This window comes from Pezoporus wallicus, unplaced genomic scaffold (genome assembly GCF_028554395.1).
Source record: "Pezoporus wallicus isolate ANWC-B61680 ecotype Strahan unplaced genomic scaffold, APGP_CSIRO_Pwel_v1 scaffold_2696, whole genome shotgun sequence".
Lineage (NCBI taxonomy): Eukaryota > Metazoa > Chordata > Aves > Psittaciformes > Psittacidae > Pezoporus > Pezoporus wallicus.
Window position 1 is genome coordinate 1,011,141 of NW_026637439.1, and position 21,961 is coordinate 1,033,101.

Below are 21,961 nucleotides of genomic sequence, written 5' to 3' on the forward strand. Positions count from 1 at the left end.
TCCAGGGCTCTGTCTCCAGGAGCAGCCAAATGGTTCTAACAGGGTTGGCTCTCCCTCTGCCTCCCACTTCCAACTGCACAGCCCTCCTTGCACTGCCTTGCACTGCCTCTGGCATCCACTGGTTCCTTCAGTGAGCAGATTCAACATACCTGGCAGGGGAAAACCATGCTATAGCAAGTTGGATTGGTCCATGGAGGTATCTGAGGAGTGCCATAATGGATGCAAAATAAGCACCAGGAGCGTGCAGGTGGGAATGGGAGAGGAGGCAGTGAAACACATCCCCAGCAGAAACCTGCTGGATCACTCCATCATATATGAGTAAATGGAAACCTCGGGGTTTTATTTCAGAGCCAACAGAACCAATCTCACCTGTCCCCTGAACTTTCCTCTAGTCTGATCCTTTGTGCCAAAATGAGTGCTTGGCTAGCAAACATACATCCGAAGGAAAGGAAAAAAGAGGTTATTAAAATCTGAACCAATGTCCTGACCTGGTTCATAGCCTGGCTTGTGAGTGTTTGTCATGACCCAAGAGAGAGGAGAGGCAGTGAGGCACTGTGGGAGGCAGGATTTCCTCTTTGGTAGCAGCAGCGACCTACACCAGCTTGAACTCTATGTGAAACTATTGCCTCTGGCTAAGGTTCCCCTGTGGCCAGAGCTGATCTTAGCTGCCAGATCCTGCTGCCAGACCTTCCATCTGCAACCAGCCGTGCACTACTCTCCTGCTCCCAGACACACAGCTACAGGGCAAGTTGATTCAGCTGTCTGATGTAGTAGAAACCTTTCTTCCTTTTTCCCCTCACCATGCAGAATAATCTGAAGGCTGATCTGTCAGAAGATTCATCCTGTCACCATATGATTTCCAGAACCAACCCAAAGGAATGAGGATGTTAGCAGAAAGGGAGAGGACAGGCTGGGCATCCTGGCAATAGCTCACCACCAGACTGCTTTGCTACAAAGACCACAACCCACTCCCTTCTGCATCCTAGTTTTTGGAGATCCCACTCTAGTTTTTCACACCACTGCCTCCTCTGTTACATCACCACAACTGTTGCAGGTCTGCCTTGCAAACCAGATCAGTTCACCGAGAGAAAAGATTGTTTTTAACCCCAACCGCTCCACTGGGCGGCCACAAGTCAGAAGGAGCCTGTGGGAAAAGTCTGTGGTCAGGGACAGAAACCCCTTTATTCTCACTGAAGACAAATGAGGAATTACAGTCTAAAACACTTGCAATATGTTTCAGACCACTGGAAAAGTTTATACATGAATGAAGAAAGTCTGCCCTCTGAGAGAGATGATGATTACTTGAAAGAGTCAGTGAAGTAAGACCTCAAGAGTATGTTTTGATGAAATGAAACAACAGACCAACTAATTTAGTCTTCTCCCTCTTATGCTGCTTAGTATCAACAACAGGAGAGAAGTACAGGATTTTGATACAAGACTACTGTAGGGCTATAGTATTTATCTTAACATGAGCTCCTGAAAAAAGGTAAGCAGATAATGATCAGTAGATGCATCAGATCTGCTGCAGTAACCCTGGCTGATGCCCAGAGGTTAGAAACTAGTGCTCAGTATGAGATCTTGAAAAGTTGCATGATGTAATGTTACTCTGTGAGCGGTAAACACACAGGTCAAGGTCAGTTCTAACAGACCACGCAGGTGTAGTTAGCTCAGTAATCAAGATAGCATGTCCTAATTTTAACTTAACATCCTGTTGATTACTTTGCTGTAACAGTCGAGTTGACACCAAAATAATTAATGTCTTCTGCACAAATTCTTTCCTGAAGGAATGCTTATTTTGGTGTAAAAAATCTGAACAAGGCTCAGTTTTCCTATTTCAGTCAAAAATTAAAAATCAATGAATTATAAGAGACATCCCACCATTCATGCTAATAAATACATTATCCATTTATTCAGACAGACATGAAGATAAATGCATTCATTAAATAAAATATTATGCTGAAAGAATGTATACATTGTATGCAAAAGAACTCTGAAGAGCTCAGGAGACCTTAAGTAACAGAGTGCAAGTACAACAGTAACTTAATGCCCTACAGGTACACAACTACAACAAGATGGTGTCTTCCTTAATAATAACATGACCAGAATTTGCCTGATTGCCCACAACATCCTGAAAGGGTCTTTTTTTGTTTGTTTGTTTGTTTTGTTATGTTATGTTTAACAGTATCTTGAGTTTTAATTTCTTCTTTGCTCTTCCACAGCACTCTGCAAATCCAAGATTTGGCTAATCTGTACCTTCCAGGCATTATTGTACTTCCTCACACAGTTTCTACAAAAAAAGAATACTTCTCTTGAAACAAGATGATTGAGGTGATGTGATTTTTGAAGTGGACTATGAAGATGGGCATAAAGAAGGCCAAAGACTACACAAGAGGTGAGAAAGAAACCAGCAAAACACTCATATATTTATGTATTCTAGCACCATAGCAAAAGAGTACTCTGATTTCAAAGCAGTTAGAACAAGGAAACAATAAACAGTCAAGGAAAGAGCAAGGCTCCAGAGTGACACACAGTTTATCACCTTGGTGACAGGAAGATTGTATGGGTTTATTTAACATGCTTTTTAAACAAACAAACAAAGAAAGAAGAAAAAACCACCACCAAACACAACACAGAGAGGCATAATTGCTGAAAATATAAAATACTTTCGTATTCTAAGCACTGCATCTCCCTAATCTATCCATAATAGAGAAACTAACATCATTTATCTAAATCTTAATTCTAAACCTATTACTCAGTTTGCGCAAACGAAAAACAGACACTAAGTAGAAATCAGCTGAGTTACATATATATATATATACACATACAGTTACTCCTAATAACTCAGATTGCTAAATAGAAGTTTTAATCCTTATATGAGAAAGCATAATTTCACTAGCTAGGTCAAAATCAGAATCATAAATAATACAATGACTCATCCTGCAAAGCCATTCCAACTTTCAGTTAACTTATAAGAAATTGATCACATCATGACAATAGATGAAGTACAAAGAAAGCTGGATTTCTTGTCTCCCAACAGTGGACTATAAATTGACATGGCCTGTTGCATTAGAAAATAAAGGAACAGTGATCTGAAAAAGCACAGTTTAATATATATTTTCTCATGTATAACAGTGATGTGTTTTGTCAAAACTATCAGAACTATAATTACTTACTCTCAAATCCTTAATTCTTAAATAGTATCATAAAATCAAAACCAGGAAAAATGTAAGGTATACTAATTTGGAGGTCAGCTATGCCTGTTCCTGATCAGAAGTACTATTAAGGAAGAAAGTAAAGCAGTTGGCATAAAGTAACCTCCTGAAATTGTAGGCCTTTGTTGAGAAGAGATAGTGAAACCTTATGTGGCACATAAGGACATGTGGGTAAAGAGTTATGTTTTTGCTTTTATGGCTCAAGGTTTGAAAGGTACGTAAAAACATTTTAAACTTACAGGCACACATATCCCCTCTTTTGTTTGTGATGATTAGACGTCACATCTCATTCAGCATAGAAGTTCCATTTACTACAGCTTCTGCTCACCTCCCCTCCTCCCTGACCACATTTAATGCAACACACACAAAAAGTAAGGACATGCTATATGTAAAACACAGTGAAGTATCATCAGAGTATGGCTTCATGGAATCCATTTGGGGAAGTACTTCCTGAGCTTAGGCTCCTGAAAACCTACTCTGCATGTCCCCCTTCTATTTACACCAAGAATTTGTCTACTCAAACACCTCCACTGAGGAAAATCACAGCAGTTCCCACAAGGAAAAGATGGTCTCTGAAGTATGCCTGAGAATACCACATCAGGGCAGAACATTGTACAGGAATGCTATGACTCACTGAGTATCCTTTGGAGGGGAATTGGAGTAGCCACACCTTAATTCCATCAGTATGTAGGAATTACCTGTAGACAGTGTTGTCCACAAGCGCTAAAGAGGCACAGTGCTTCTCTTCCTGAGAAGAGCATCACAGAACCAAATCTGTGCTGCAGAAGGCCATCTTAACCCTGTCCATATAGTTATTACAGTACATTTATCTGTCTTTCAGGCAACAGATCACTGTCCACACTGCACTACTTTTCCTCTGCCTGGATTTACTTCTTTATTTAATGAAATACAGAAATGCCATAAAAAGACTGTATGGGACCTGTTCCAAAGTTCTGCATGAAAAAAAAATCTCTGCTTGAAAAGTCTGTAGTCCTTAGCAAGCTAATAATGTTGAATCATAAAACAGACGGTCTTAAAGAGCTATAGAATTGGCAAACTTCAGCTCCAACTCATGTGATTATGGCATTAAAGATCCAACCCATGCGATTATGGAACAAAAGCAATCACAAGGCTTGGAACTCCTCAGCTTCTCACAAACTCAAGTTTTCCATTTGCAAGGTCATATTATATAGATGTACCAAGATGAGTTAGGGTGAACAGTTCACTGCGAGCTACCTGCCAACTTGGAGCACTGAAGACAAGGTTTGGTAGGGATTTTTGGCAGTGTGCCTCCCTGTGCTCCCTGAGGCTGCTTCTCAACATTTCCACGTCCCAAAGTACTTTATTCATTACTCAGCAGTGCTTCAGAGCTCTCTGAAATAGGAAGCACACATTGGTCATTATTCTAAGTACTCAGAGCACCTAGGGGATAATGTTTCTGTATTTTAAAGCTATTTACCTAAAAGCAGAAGGCATCCTACTCTATTTTGTTTCACCTAGAAGGAAATACTTCACGTAAGGAAAACAAGGAGTGTTCAGAAGATAAACTGTATGTTTAGTAATTCTTGAACAATAGTAGTGTACTTACATGGGAAGTTATCCACAAACATAGGGTCTATGTTATGTAGCAGTTCCACTCTGGGGGAAGGTCTTCCTTCACTAGGAGAGATTTCAAGAGGAAATGTTAATTTTCTTCTACAGCTCTTTAGGATTCTGCATGTTTTATTTAAAGGCTTTTTATAATCCTAATAGAGAATGAGCTAATAACCATAAATTAACTGCTATTAAATTTTATCTGAATTAAAGGGGTGGGAACTAAATGAATCTTTAAGGTCTCTTCCAACTGAAACTACTTTATGAATGCGCTTTTGCATCTAGCAGTAACAGCTTTTGCCCCTATGAATCTTCCCTGACTTCACTGGTGTGTTTACTGGGATTATTTATAAATTTACAGAGTGCAGAAATGGCCCTAGAAAAGCAGGGGTTTACAATAATCAACTTTAAAAATCAAATTTTGCAGCGTAAGATGGCACAGCATTTGCTAGGCTTTGCATACCTGAATGGGTACTGAAAGCGTTTTGGCTGGGTGCCTCAGAAAACTCTATGTTGGCTGCCCATCAAAGAACCCACTTTTGATTTGTAATTGAGGTCATGAGGATTATTTAGATACTCTAAACCTTCTTGTGGTAAAAAAAGTTATTATTCCTTTTTTTCTAGCCATTGGCTACATATGGATGACGCAGAATAAGCCTCCAAATTTGATCATAAATTTTCTGAGTAAATTCCATCGTAAAGAACTGAGTAAAAGAAATACACTCCTTATAAAAGGCAACATGAGTAGGAAGACATTATTAGAAAGAACCTTGGCTATATCATGACACTACAATATTATTTGACAGTGAACCTAAACATGACTTTTTAGAAAATTCCAAATAACTTAAATAGTTTTCTTTTTGCTAAGGAGCTTCATTTAAGACTAAAAAAATCAACCGAGGACTCTAAACCACTTGACATTAAGAATAAAAAATCAGATAACATAAACCTTAGTGGAAACCTAAAAAAAATTACTGTTACTTTAATACATAAAATATGTAATTAAATAATGTTTACCTGCAATCTAAATCTTTCAGTAACAACTAATCAAAATTAATATTGTTCTACTTAATTTCTAAAACCATTTCTAGATGCTACACATTTTAAATAAGCACAAAATTAACAAGGAGGATTGGATGAAAGATGAAATGTGTTCAGATAATACAGCCTTACAATTAATACAGAGAAAGCATAATAATTAACCTACAGTGTTAGTAATTCAGTGTATAAGAACTGCCACAAAAATGTTTTTCCTAAAATATGTGTGTAAGGTTAACTCCTGCTCAAATCTGCACCCAAATATCTACAGTAGTTACACTCTTAACTAAGGAATTCCTGGCCTTATTTAAGCAATTTTTATCTTAGATTTAATAGACTCTTACTGTCTCTATGCGGTCCATTTACAGCTGTGGTCAAGTGTGCCTTTTGCCATCTGTTCATACGTAACAGTAACATGAACCAGTTAGCACACGTTAAAGTAGGATGAGGATTTACAGCACGTAAATTATTCTGCAGCAACTGCTTGGGGAGTTATTTTTCAGTTTCTGAGCTGTAGCTACAATTTTCAGTATCCTTAAAAAAAAAGTAAACAACAGAGCTATGCTAAGGTTCTTCCACCAGGGTCAAACACAGAAGAAAGAAGTAACTTACTCCTATGGGTTTCTGTTTATACATCAAATATTCATACAGTACCACAGTTGGTACTGTAGAAGCTAGAACTGAGAATATTTGTACTGTTCAAGCAGGCTAGTCTTACTATTGCAACATGAAAGGTAATTTCCTTTAAGGCTTTTAATCTGGAGGGTGAATACCGTCCACTAAACATGGTTATGAACATTATTGCACAGCAGGTAGAAAATACAAAATACAAAGATTATACCTGCATTAATTAGGTTTTTCATGCTGCAGCAGTCATTTTTATTGAATCAGGCTTTTTGGTTTGGTTTGGTTTTTCTGGGGTAGAGTATCACAGTAACTTGGAAATGTGATTTATACATAATCATGAGATACAGTCCCTGAAACTTATGGCATTACACCATTAAGCTTTGTAGCGCTACTAACTGGTACTGAACTCCTTGTTCAGTTAGGTGTTATTACAGTAATTTCATGGCACACAACATAAAGGTTTATAATCAGCCTATATTATTTACAAAACAACAGAGAAAAGAAGATGGCAATGTACAGTGAAGAAAGCAACTGCCTGACATAAAAGGGCATCAGGAAGACAGAAATGACATCATAGGGACAAGAAGTAGAGAATTTACTGTTGCAGCGGAGCTCCCATTCACTGTGCCCCAACTCTGTCCTCCTTCCCATTTACAGAGCTCCACGCTGACCTCAGTCCCCTCAAAAGACACAGCCTCAACAATAGAGTCACCTTGGCAGATGTTCTGCTGAATTTATTTTGCATCAGGAATACAGTCTAGCCATCAGAGATAGAACAAGAAAGCAACTAAGATTCTCTAGGGAATGCTGATTTTGTATATTAGGAGCTTCCAATGTAACCATATCTTACAATGCTCTAATATTAGAATACTTATTTTCAGACTCCAGTACTCTAATACATTGCTCCTTTCCCTAAAAACAAGGAACTTTTTGTTTTGTCTGGTTCTTATTCTATCATGTCTGACTGACTATTTAATTAAGCAGTTAAAAAGTATTGCTTTCCAAAAAAGTTACCTAAGAACATGTTGCTGAAAGCATACAGACTAACTTCAGAGTTGGTATGAGAACCAGATAGTTTATGCTGAGAATATCACTCTATCTTCTGCTTTGCAAAGTTTTAAAAGCATACAGAAAGATCTATTACCCTTTAGTGAACATGAACAAATATCTACATGTGATCTTCCACTTCTGTTGTTGTTCTAAAATAGGCAGAAGGTGTCCTTGGGAAGAAATCCAAGATTTTTTAGAGTAAATATGTTTATTGTGCACAAAAACATCCTCAGTGTTACTCAGCAAAATCTGAATATTTACAACATTGCCATATATATTGTATTTCTCTGGGTCATATCTGTACACGCTTTCCTAAAATAATTTTATTTCAGATATGCTGGAAATAAACATTATGCTCAGCTTTAGATTGCTCTTTCCTCAGCATTTTTTCAAATGGATGTTTAATTCCTAACATGAATGTAACCATTTGGTACTCAGCCTGAAACTTGCCCTGCAAAACATATGAGAAGATGCTTGCTAACCAGCTTTGAAGAACTATTAGTTGTTTGATTCTATTTTATCCCAAGTTTCTCAGTGCCTATCTATCATACCACTTCATGGGCTCTACCATTTAGTCTTCCATTTTCCTGTTAAGGCAAATACAATTATTTTTCTGAGCGCAGACATACTAGATATTCAGTACTGAAACCCCAAATATATCAAAAAATGTATCAAACAGGGCAAATTTCATCAAAAGAAAAATTATTTTGCCTAGTGTCTCAGTTTCAGTAGAGTGGCAAGCATCTGGAGAACAGATGTTTCTTAAACACACAAGTGCCTTTTGAGATACTTGCTTGGAAACATGCAGTACAGTTTAGATTCCCTGACTAGTTGGATTTTAGTACTGTTTGCTAATAACTGTTCCTGGTATTGTCAACTACTATTTTTTGTAAAGTATATTAGTGGTATTACCACCGTAGGTTTAGAAATAATTTCTAATATGTGCATGGTTTTAGAGGTTCCAGCTATAATGTGGTGTTACCTGTGGTAATCTAATTTAAAAAGTGCAATCTACTATGATTTATGTAGAAGGTTTATACGTAAGATTGGAATGGTCTGATATCCAAAAATAGGTTAGTACAGTAATACTATCTTATGCTATTTTCAAAAAGAAGTTAGAAACATTAAAGGGAAAATTAAATTGAATTCCAAAGGTACTTGAGGGAAAATAAAGTTTAGTAACTACTGGTTTACAGATATGCTGCAATAAAATTTTGCTTGCAAGAGCAATGTGGCCTGCTACCTTTTACTGTAGAAAACTAGCAGATAGACCAAGATTGGTATGAACAGAGAAAGACTGTGAAGATCTGAATGTGGAGATGACAGCAGGAACATACAGCAGTTAAAGGGCTCTCATAAAAGCCTGTGTTAACAACATCCAGACTAGCAGATCAGCAAGACCCCAACACATCTAGACCAGTTTCACAGGACAGCAACACTGTTTCTGGGGACGAAACAGTGATAGCATCTGCTGACTCACAGAGACGGGAAAGGACAGAAAAGAAGGAACAAAAGGTTACAAAAAGACATCATCAGTACCTGTCATGTTTACCAACCTCAGAAGAACACAGAAGATGTTAGAAGGACTTCATAGTTGGTGTTCCTGGACCTCTGCACCATTGCATCATGCCTAACTTCTGGTCACAAACACCGTAGTGCCTGGCTGCCAGATGAATGGCTTGAAAACCCCTTAAGCCCCTTGCCCTGGTGCCTGGCTGCTGGGCGGACTTCTCAGACACACACCTTTCGGTGCGGGAGAGTGTCAGACTGTGAGAGTGCGAGTGAAAACTGCCTTATTTCAGTTTCTGTTTTAAATGAAACCACATTCCTCTTCTGTTAGGTCTTGCATTGATACAGAGTTGCAACAGTATTTCCTACACTACTAGGTCTGCAGATCAGTTTGGAAAGAGCTAACTTTTGACTTCGAAGTCCCTATCAAGGAGCTTTAAAGTAGCATGCAAATTTTTACCTAAGAGAACTTCACACTGTTCAATGGGAACAAAAATGTTGCGTTTCCTCAGTTTTGTGCATTCTATGAAAGAGACTTAAAAGTACAGCTGGCTAAAAAGGATGCAAAAGAAGAAACATGTGCCCCTGAACTTTCATCTTCTCATGCCATTTGTTCCTAACCATAAACTTTCTTATGGTTCTTCAAGTCAAAATTAACTAGAAGAGGAATAAAATAAACACACATTGGACACACATTTTCTGCACTTCTTTTTACTATGAGAACTTCATATTAATCAGTGTCACGTTAATTCAATTCCAAATTTGGACTACAAGTCATCTTAAACTCATGACAGAAAGTTCATTTTGGTCTGATATTTCAGACTTTATACCTAGATTACAAAATTTATGTCTAATGTCTGTGTTATTTATAACTAACAATATTAAAATGGTATAATTTATATATACTACATAGTTATCATATTAAGAAAACATCCTTCAAATACTGATCATTTACAGACAGACATCAGACAGATACTGGAATGGATCCAATATTTTTGTGACTTCTGAGAGTATCTGTATTGTTGCATAAATTCTTCTGACTATCTAAACCAAGGTTCAAATTTATAACCTTTTGATTACACACACATGAAACAGCAGATTTAGGATTACAGTCCACACATACACACACATACACACACACAAAAAAACAAATCACAAGAAGCATATACAACTATTTGTATTAGACTGGACTGAAAAATACAGATGTAACATGGTGGTAGGCTATTAATTTCCATTTTCCAAATGAGTTAGAATCTTAGCAAATTTTAATTTCACTCATTATGAGCCATTTGGTCCAAGAAAAACAACGTTTTTGAACTTTCCATCAGATGTCACCAAAAGGGCGCTCTGCCTTCATTGTTTGTTATCCAATATTCAAGTGACCTTTTGAGTTATGATCATGAAATTCAATGCACTCATTTTTCCTGATTACATTGGAAAATCATGTAAAATTTGGCATTTTGGTTGCAAGGTCAGTCAAAAAGCAGCCTAACAATTTACAAAACCTGACTCTTGCTTCCCAGAGGCCCTCCAGCTGGCACAACTGAAAATACTGGAGATTCCCTACTCCCTTTGCAGTGCCAGAGAACATTGCATTCAATCCCTCCACAAAGAGAAACAATTAAAGTGCCAGGAGCATGCAGAGGATGTGCAGCTGTATCTGTATGTCCCCACATACAATTTTTCTCCTGAAGTAACCTGATCTGAGAACTGTCAGTGACAAAGAATTCCTGGTTGAATCTGAACTTGAATAAGGCATGAATTCTGCTGATAGCTGGAAGAAAAGTCTATGATTCCAGAGTACCCCAGGATCTTGCTAAGTTTTCCCACAGTTACACTGGCAGATAAAACATTTTACTTTCTCTGGCTGCACAGTAGTCTCCATTCCTTCCTGGCAGTTAATAGTCCCTGGCCTCAATTATACACATCTTTATCTTCTTCCACTTGGAAGAGAGCCATACGGTACACCTGGGCACAAAGCTGTGAGCTTTCTGCAGACTCCAGCTAGTACAGAAAACTAGTCCATAGCACCTCAGAAACAGAGGCAGCACCAAGAAAAAAGTCAAGCTGAGCAGTTTCAAAACAGGTAATCCCACTAAAGGTACAAACAAAACAACTCTGAACTCAAGATGCAGGCCTTGCAGTATTTCTGGGTGGGAAGTAGGCTTGGTTTGTTGTTTCTGTTTTGTTTTTACTTCAAGGTATATATAGGGCTAACCAGGGATGGGTAGATGGGTTCAGCTCTACCTGCTCTGTCAATTTCTCATTTCAAACCCTAACCCCAAAAATACTCCTACTGATACTTGTTTAGAAACTAACTTCTGTAATTCACAGTCTAGGATGCTAAGACACAGAAAACCAAGCATTTAGCATAATGTATTATGCGGAAAATAGGAAAAAAAAAATCAGCGTTTGCTACATAAGTAGCTACATTTATCACGCAAGCTGGGTGGGAACCCTGAGAAGGGGACAAAGGTTGTAACACACATGATACAGTATTGTCTGACTACTATAAAAACAGAAAAAAGATTATCAAAAGAAACAAAACACTAATTCTCAAATGAATGGCATGTAGGAAGTAGAATTGCTAGTTTTTTCTACTAGCTAGTCCTCTCCTATTCTGCTTTGGCAATATTAAACTTCTTCTTATGCAAATCAAAATTATATACAAAACGTACTAAAATAAATATAACTTTCAAAACCACACACAATAGATCCAGCTCCATCAGTGAATACATTACATGAAGCACAAAAGAGGGAAAAACAGGAATTTAAACTAACCTTACTACACAATATTTGCAAAAATAAGAGTTGGTTATAGAAGTTCAAAATTCTGCAGAAACTAGGTATTTAAGGACTTTGTAATCCATTTTAGTATAATAAAAGAACCTTACAATAAAAGAAAAGCTTTGAAAGATGAAGGACTAACTGTATATGTCTTGACTGAAGATATTGCAAAGTGGCAACACCAGTTTCTTTTGATAGTTTTTTTTCAGTGAAAAAACCCCACATCATTACCAGTGAATGCCTATTTCATTTATTCTTTTACATTCTATTCTACTTACTCTGCTGAGCCAAATGCCCCAGTAATAAACACATATCTTATATCCCCAGTGTACCCAGTACCTAGCAGTTGTGGTAACACTTTCATTATTATTTTCAGAGGAAAAATGTAGGGGATTTTTTTTAATGCTCGGGAAACATTCTATTGTATGAACCAATGGGGTTCGGGATATTGTGACAGTTAATCCAGGCAGCATGAGAGGTGCACAGAGTCACAGTGACCAGTAAAAGTCATTAACTTGTTCTAGGAATCAATCCTATCAGAGCTACACTGCCTTTTATATCCAGCCATCCAAGCATGTCTGTGCTGTGCTCCTGAGCCCCCCAGTTTACTTGAATCAGGGCCAACATCAAAACCTCTCAGGAGCCACATCAGGTCTACTTCTGTACTCCACAGGCTTTTTGAGACATTGGACAGCATGATGCCAACCTATTGAAATGGTTATTACACTTTGAGCCAGCCTGACAGGCGCTGGACTGAGCTAACAAACCATCAAAGTGGAATGCACGCTCAGTGAGTTTAATGTCTGCATAGATTTCCCAAATGTTCAATTCCAGACGCATACAGCAGCGACATGAAACTGGGCTCAGTAGAGAGCAGGGTTGGGTCCATAAAATTTACTAACTTGTACTCCGTGTTGTGCAAAACCAGTTAACGTACTCCTGGATCACAGAGCGTTCTGGAAAAAGCATACCATGTTTATGCATTGTTGTGTCCATACTAACAGATTCAACCTGTCAAGTTAAAGCTGTCTGGAGGCTTTACATCTGTGATCAGGACTAATTTGCAACCTGGATAGTTCTCTTATGGATAGCAACATTAACTTCATTTACTTCTTCCCTTTAGGGAACACATAATATTCCCCTCTGCCACCAGATCCAGCTCTGTTCTCTCAGCTGATTAAACTCTTCTCATACCAGAATGCTGATTCAGTGATTTGACACGCAAGTTACCTGATAGTTTTCCAAACATCAAAGCCATCCAAAGGCTTAGTGCCATTGGTATGTCCTCCAGCAAGGTGCACCAGTGTTGGAAGCCAGTCAGAGATATGGATAAGTTCATGACTTTCTACACCTTTTCTTTTCAGCAACGGACTTGCAACAAAGCCTACTCCTCTGACTCCTCCTTCCCAGAGGGTCCATTTTCTTCCTCTCAGCGGCCAGTTATTTCCACCTGCCAAAGTCTGTCCTCCATTATCTGGAAAACAAGTATTTAAAATGAACTACTGGTAAGAAAGGAACAGAAAAATCCTCCCCACAACATTTATTCATCCCTTAGAAAAAAAAGTATTTTCAGAATATAGGCACATCACGGCAGTACCTGCATAGTGCTGTTAAACGTTCATACAACATGTTGCATGCTCAGAGCATGTAACAAACATATATTAAAATCTTGCCAGTCTTACAAATTGCTATTATGAAAAGTTATTGCTAGAAATGATGCTGTACTGCAAGCCAATGATTTAGAAAGACTTTGTTAAGAGCAATCTCTGATGTTTATTCTAAGTATCATTAGACATCCAAAGCTTCCAGAAGAAAAGACTTTAAAAAAATATTTCCAACCACTTTACAGACCACAAGAAGACTCTCTATCAGTGCCATCATTAGAATACACTGTTTTCCAGAGTACTTACTTAAAGTGGAAAACTGCTATTCCAGTGTCAGGACAACACCTGTCCTCCTAGTTTAGAGCCACTGTTTTCCTAGATTTTTAGGCAGCCACATTGATTTGTAATGTTACACAGTATTACACAAAACAGACAGTTTCTCAGGCAGAAGGAGAAAGCTCAAACAAACTGAGTTGAAACTAGTTAAAATAGCTAAAGGGATCTGGAAATAAACTGACTTTATTGTATTTGGTGAGAAACACATGTAAGATAGTTACAGGAAAGTTGAACTATAGTAACTGAGAAATACCTACATTAATTAGAGACACCTCATGTAACTCTTTTTTAGTTCTAAGCTTCCACACTAGGAATAAAATCCAGATTCCTGAATGTAACAGAATTAATCATTCTCTGAAGTTAACTTTTAGTACTGCTGTACTGCTGTTCTTGTTCAAACCTGTTGTAATAATCTCAGAAGAGTCGTTGATGGCAATTCTTTTAAGCATAATTTTTCTGTATTTTAATGAGGCTAAAATTGTTTTAAATAGTACTTGTTGAACTGACATTCAGTGTAATTTGACATATTTATGTTACATTTTCTGATTAAAACCCAGGAATTTGAGGGAAGAAACAAGTAGTACGTGTCTCACACCTTACAGAAGCACTTGACTGTAATCACAACACAACAAAGTTATCTCCCTTCTGCTTCATTAATTACAGATCAATGTAACCACCACTATAAATATTTTTCTACTGCACATAGAAGACCTTTTTTGTTCTTTCAAGGAATAAACTAGTCCCTATGAAGACTTTGAAAAGCGGAAGGTTAAGCTAAATGAAATACTTAGAAAAAACAGCACAATTTGAAAACTATGGCCCAGCTAGCTTCCAGTTGGGCTTATTGTGTGTCCAGCACTCTTGGGCCAAAAAGAAACAAATTAAAAGCTTTATTGTCTTCACTATGAAATGCAGGGAACTAAATACTAGCTAACAGTATTTCTCACACAACAATGTTGAGCACTGTGATGTGAGAATACAGGCAGTTGGCAGTTACAAAAGGAAAAAATAAAAAATCTGCTTCAACAATTCTTTCTACTCTTAATGTACGCAGGAATTCCTGTTGGGGATACTCATGGGACAGAGCTTTCAGTAGCTTTTAACCTTAGCTGGTCTTAGAATAAAAGGTATCTTATCTACTCTATGTTAGAGCACAGTTTGGACTTAAAGTAGGATCAAATCTTAATTATGTTAAATATCTTCTTTGTATCATAGGCTACTTACTGTCTGTATCAGTTGAATACTAGCACATGAGATTCTTTCTAGTCCTGAATATCTGCAACAAAGTAGCAAGGGAATTACAGAAGTAGACTGTCTTTTTGAAGGATTGAGTGAGATGTGTGCATTTCCTGGGTTACAGTCAGATCCTCCTCTGCCTCAGGAATTTCTTCAGCCTCAGCCTGCTGAAGATTCAAAAGTTCTCACAACATGTTTTGTGAAAGGCACAAACAACAGGTCCCAACACTCTTTCCTAAATACGCACTACCAGACACTGTTGTAGTGTGGGGGTGCTTGCCCCGATGGATTCTTCATTTGTGGAAGTATAGCCATTCTCATGTTGTCCCAAATAAACAAACTCCTCAAGCTATTCTAGCAAAGTATCTCAAAAATGGAACAAACTCCAAAGATCATACGGAAACTCCCAGTAGTTTAAAATACACAATATTCACTTAGGTAAAAGACAAATAGGGTCATTGTTGCTTCATGTTCTGCACTGGCTTCATATTCTATTCTAAATCCACTTCAAAACAATACTTTCTGAAGGCTTTATCATCCATTTTGCAACTGTTTCTCTCCATGACTCATCCTAATACCTAGTATCGGCAGACAGTCTCCAGAGCAAAACTTTGACAATCAAGGTACCTACGACTAGAGGCTCTGGTTTAAAACACTGCTTATTATTAAAGCTTCAGCCTTGCGACTTTAGCTGGAAACACAAACCTCCCCCAAGCATGATACTTCAATTATCTCTTTCCTGAAGACAAACATCAAATATGACTTTCATTAAAAATAATAGCAAAATGTCTAGAAAACGTAGTGAGCATATTTTTCCTATCTGTAAGAATCTTTTTTGTAATTACATCTATATAATTTAGACTTCAGTAGTACCCACAACATATTATGTGCATTAGAAAAAACATAAAGCAAACCAGCTCTTGTCCCTAAGGAAAGAATGAAAGGGGAGAGAATAAGGCTGTACTCAGAAATTATGATACTTGGCATAAGTGATACCTAGCTAATGCATTCAGTTTTGTTTGCTTTCTTAAATGGAAGCATCATGCATTTTTTGAAGAGCTCTGTTGTTTGCTTGGTTTGCGTTGCTTTGATAGGTGTTTAGCTCTGTTTATTTTCTCAGGTTTCTTATCACTGCCATCAATCAGTGTTATTTTAGGAAGGGGAATACTGAGACTCTTCCATTCTGATAGAATTTTCTTCTGTGGGCTGAAATTTGTGACAATGAAAGAGAACACTAGTGAGAGATACTTTCACTGATATAAGAGTGGCCTGAAACAGAGTTCATAGAAGGCATTACCACCATCGATGAAAAAATGCACAGAAGACATATGTAGGGTAACTGTTCAAATGACAGAGAAAAGGAGAGAAACAAAAGCTTCCTAGTTACTTTAATAGGTAGTTTCAATCAAAGTTCTGCACCCTTGAAGTAACATCAGCCATGCTGACTATGGAGAAAACCGTATAATGTAGTAATTGTATCATAAACACAAATGATATGCTGCACTGATTTATCAGTCCTATTATGGAAGAGAAATTAAAAATCAAAAGAGAAAAAGGAAGCACACTGACTATTGTAAGCACTGCAGAGAGTACTTGCAACAGTTAGATCTGAGTGAACCACAGTCACAGACAGAAACGTTTCTTAAGGGCAATAAATACTATAAAATAAACACCACATTTTCAATATAATTGTATCTGTGGGACATGCATCCTGATAAAATAGACTGATACAAAGATCTCAAAATGAAATAACTTTTGTCTTCAAAATAGTCATGCACATTACTCTAACCCCTTGAATGCTTTTTAAAGTACTGGCAATGATGATTTCCAGTAAATACAATGCATTGTTATAGCAAAAAAAAAAAAAAATTTTGAAGTGAGAACTTGTCTTCTGTTTTGATAAAGATATCTGCAGAAAAATCAAATCTTTTTCTTCCAACTCTAGCAACTACCCAAATATGCCATCAGGAAAAAAAGGCATATTTTATAGGACTATTTCTATCTTCTTTCACCCTCATACACCTGTTTACATCTAATCACTTTCTCAATCATCTTAAAATCCATACAATGCTGTTCACATTAAGATACTTTAATGGAGTGAGTTGAAACAGCAAAAATCCACAGTAACTTCCTCTCAGAAGATTCTGGATGAAAATAGGAGACATTTTCCACACAGAAAATCAGACAGTATAATGTATTTTCAAAAAGAATGTGACTGTCTTTCAAATTACTATGGATTTTTTGTTAAAGGCAATGAAGAGGAACGGTGTTTTTTAAAAATGTATTTAATTTAATAAAAACCTTTCAACATAAGCAAAATAAAAACAAAATAAAGCTTGTCCATCTCAAAGATACTTTTAAAAATGAAGACCTATGCTTTCTTCTCACAAACATCTGCTTTTGTACTTAATATTGATTGTCATATACATTAGAAAGAGTTTAATTTGTTAAACCTGAAAACTGTAAATTTGTAAACTGTAAAAGATGTTTTGCAGGAGTTCTTAAAGGAATCAATAAACAAAACTATACAGAGAGGCCCTTCTGTTTCTCCCAAACACTTCTCTGAAGAGTTGCCAGCTGCCAAACATTTTGACTAGGGCAGTATATATATGCAGTAATGTGGGATGTATGTAACTAGTAAACAGTTTAATGACTGAAAGCCTCTTTGAAGAGCAGTCAGACAATAAAAAAAGAGCAATAAAATGATTCTGAGAGCAATAGCTAATGAAGCATGTATGGATCCAAGTCTTCAGATGGACTGACTGGAGCTGAGGCAACAGTCTGCTTCATACTATAAAGATAACAGGCATCAGCAATAGCTACAACTATGCAAAAAGTTTCATTTAGGAATTATACCTCATTAGACAACAGAAAACCAAAAAGAGTAAAAGTTTGGACTTAAGAATGAACCCTAACAAATGTTCTCGGCTTATTTTTTTCAAAAGCAACAGTGTGCCTTGCTGTATAGCTAAGTATTTTCTTCTAACAGACTAGACCTTATTTCGATTATACTATAGAAAAGTAAGGGGGTTTGTTTTGGTTTGTTTTGGATTTTCTGTGCTTTGTTTTTTCTTTGTTTTGTTGTTTGTTTTTTTTTTAAACAGGCATCCTTCTTTTGTCTCCCTTGTGACCACTCAGGTTGCTGCATTCTTCTTATGACCACAACTGAGCTATACCCTGCTGTCCTGCTGACATGTCTGGCAAATTGTTCTAGACAGGCTCCTCGGAGAGAGCTTCCTGGAATTTCTCCACAGATTCATCCAGGGCTGTATTTGGTGCTGTTAGTAAATAGTTTTAACTGCAGTATTTCTTTTCAGTCTTTGTATTTTCTTAGTTCAAATAAGAAGCTACTTATAAGTCTCACAATAAAAATAAAAAATAAAAAAAGGAAAAAAAAAATCACCCTTGCTGACTACATTCAGTGTGCAAATTCTGTTAGACAGTGAGAATACATCATAAAAATATGCAGGGTTTACATAAAGCTCCTTAACTTCTATTTATTCTAAGCTTTCCATTCTATAGAGTTTGTGATACGTATTAAACAACCTTGGTTACAATGGCAGAAATGTCATTCTAAGTGTGACCTAGTATTCCTAATTTTCATGGTAAGTTTTTGGCATTTGTAGAGCAAAATGTGATCCAAGAATATAAAAAATATTTACAACAATAACTGGAAAATACATCAGTAATTAATTATTGGAAAATACAGCAGTAATTACTTATTTGCTAAAAGAAAAAAAAAAGTCTTAACAGACTTGCTTTATATTTGAAAGAAAAAATCCAGATGCAAAATGTTTTATGACAATGAGGTTAATAAATTCAATACATAACTGGTAAATATCTCCTTTTCAAACTGGCAATCTCTCACAAGTGGGGTCCTGTAGGGATCGATATTGAGCCCAATGCTGCTCAATGTCTTCACAAATGATCTGAAAGGTGGGATCAAGTGTACCCTGACCGAGTTTGCTGACGATACTAATTAAAGCAGGGAAGTGGCACTTCAGGAGGGAGAGACAACCTGCAGGATGACCTGGATAGGTTGGAAGAAGAGTTGGGTAACAAGAACCTTATGAAGTTCAATAAGGACAAGTTTGAGGTCTTGCACCTGGGAAAACATGATCCCCAAGCAAGCACAGACTCGCATCTACTTGGCTGGGGAGCAGCTCTGTGGAAAGGGACCTCGGGATCCTGCTGGACAACAAGTTCAGTATGAGTGAACAGTGGCAAAGAAAGCCAACAGGATGCTGGGTTACATAAACAAGGGCATCGCCAGCAGACATAAAAATTTAATTACCCCACTATACTTAGCGCTTGTCAGGTCACACTTGGAATACTGCGTTCAGTTTTGGTTCCCACAATACAAAAGAGATGTGGACAGGCTGGAGAAGGTCCAGAGAAAGGCCATAAGATGACCAAAGGACTGGGAAGCCTGCTGCATGAGGAAACAGTGAGAACTGGGCTTGTTCAGCCTAGAGAAAAGAAGGCTTAGGGGAGACATTATCACCATGTTCCAGTGCTAGAAAGAAGAGGGAGACTCCTTTTTTATACAGACACACATGCTAAAGACAAGGGGTAATGAGTACAAGTTACCCCCAGGAAGATTCCAGTTGCACACGAGAGGAACATTTTTCACAATAAGAACAATCAGCCATGCGAATAATCTCCCCCAGGAAAGTGGTGGACTCCCTAACATTGGAATCAGCTGGACAGCGTGCTCGGCCATGCTCTTTAGATCGTGGTTTTGCTACGACAGATTGGACCACATGATCCTTGAGGTCCCTTCCAACCTGCTGTTCTATGATTCTATGATTCTCTTGGATATCTAGGTTCTTTTTTAAAAACAGTTACACAATAGTTTACTAGGTCTGTATGTATATAACTCATATACCCACAGAGCAAGAAATAACCAACTAACATTAAAAGGAAGTATTCCACTGCAGGGGCCAGGGGAGAGAGAGCCATCAAGTGCTGTGTCAAGAAACAACCATTTTTTTCCCTATTCAGAACATGGCATAAAGAAAGCATTTGAAGTCATACATCTGCAAAGGCAAAGTAAGAAGGAAATTTAAATACAATTAGACATCACAACTCAATTCACTAATCATTTATTACGTAATGGTGCTTAGTAATTTTAAGCAACCATTAGAATATGTGAAGATCCAGCCTAACATTCTGGTTCCTGGCTACAAACACTTTAGGTCTCCTTTTTTTCCTGAAAACACATACAAAATACTTGCCAAATACTCCTATTGTATCTACAGTACTCTTCAAATCCCACATTGGCATGCCTCAGCTTTTTTTTTCTGTCTTCCACCTCTGCTCAAGCTCCTAATTTTTTGAATTGATGCATTTCTCTGAAGATCGAAGAGAAAACTCCTATACCCTTTAATTTCTCCTCATGGGCCCCTGCAGTAAGCTGATCTAGCACACATCTGTCTGATATGTAAATGATGTCAAGCTCTGTTTGAAACGCTAAGCCACACAGTATTTTTAAAATGAGCACAGACCAGAAAAATACCCAACTCTGATTTATTTTATAATACAGATCTGGGGATTTCAATAGGCTATCAAATTAAAGCATCTTTAAAATAGTAAGAAAAAGGGATCTTTTAAGCTCCTACTGCCCCTGAAACTAAAAGCTGCTGATATATAAAACCCATCAACTGCATGTAACCTAGCATGTAAATTGCACACAGAATGACTGAAGGGGAAAAATAGCCTATATTAATTCCTTGTACTTCTTTCAGTTTCTTGCTTCTGATAAATAGATTAATTACTTTATGAAGATGAAACTGGTAGTAAGGTGGTTTCTCTTTGCTAAAAGTAACAATGGAATTTCTCCTATATGCTCCCTCTTTCAATTTAAAATAAGTAACTGTTGTAACTCAGAAGAATGTTTAGTTACCAAGTGCATCCCCACCACCACCATTACCTACCAAACACAACAGATATGTCCATATGGTAGACAGACACTCAATAAAAGGAGGACTGGGTAGGACTGACAAATGACCGCAAGTATGCTAGGAAGCACTGAACCTCAAGCATTAAATTTTCTAAGTGCAGAGACTGTCCAATAGCTGGCAGCATCTAGGTGTTTTTATTCAGTAAAAGCAATCGGAAGTTTATTTTGAATACATTTGGGTTTCTTCCTCTGCTTCTGGAAGTAGCATGAGTCTCTTAGAACAAAACTAGGCTATTATCCAAACAACGTTATGAATCTAATTAAGAGGCATATTTATAGCAGCTTTTGGAGGAAAAAAAGCAGGAAGTCAGGCCACTGTTACTGTGCTTATGGACACCCTGTATAAGCAGCAATCAGCCAAAACTAACTCATCCATACTTCCAGATGTATGAAAAATACCTGACCTCAGGCCTGCTGCTTTTGTACTTTAGGCTACAGCTGTGTGATAAGAAAAGAAGATTCAATTCCAACCTTGAGGACAGGATGTGGTGAAAAATTAATTTTACATCTACTGCTATTCAGAGTCGTGTACAAGAAAAGATGGTTCTGACTTCAGATGTGGAAGAAGCACTAAGCTGCGCATGGCCTGCAGGACAGGCTGCCAGCCTCAGGGTATCATTATTTCACTTTTCTCCAGTTTTGTCTCGTGAGGGGGAGGGAAGAAACAAGTACTTTGACCTAACACTTCTTTTTTTAAATTTTATTTTCCTTCAAAAAGAAAAAAAAAAACAAAAGAACCCACTTCTAGCAATATGAAGCTGCCAGAACTTAGAATCACATGCAAACAGCAGACACAAATGACCTCATATACAGGCATTAAAGCCCCAGGGTTGTGCCCAGAACCCATACTTTCCACCCTAATATCCTGTATCACCTCTTCCATGGTGTTTACTTGAGGGGCAGTGCTCCAGTTGCCTTCTGTCACTTCTCTGGCAAACAGTAAACAGAACAATCTGGAGCTAATTTAAGTGGTTTATAACATCAGGATACAGCTGGGAAAGGTTTTG

At 37.5% G+C, this 21,961-nt stretch overlaps 1 protein-coding gene across 1 annotated transcript in view; it reads right to left on the minus strand.

Annotated features, from left to right (window-relative positions):
• Positions 1-21,961, minus strand: part of ARSB (arylsulfatase B) — a 59,939-nt gene that overhangs the window by 16,907 nt on the left and 21,071 nt on the right. The window contains 2 exon segments of the mRNA XM_057405513.1: positions 4,801-4,871; positions 13,047-13,290. Of these exon segments, the coding sequence (XP_057261496.1) occupies positions 4,801-4,871; positions 13,047-13,290 (315 nt within the window).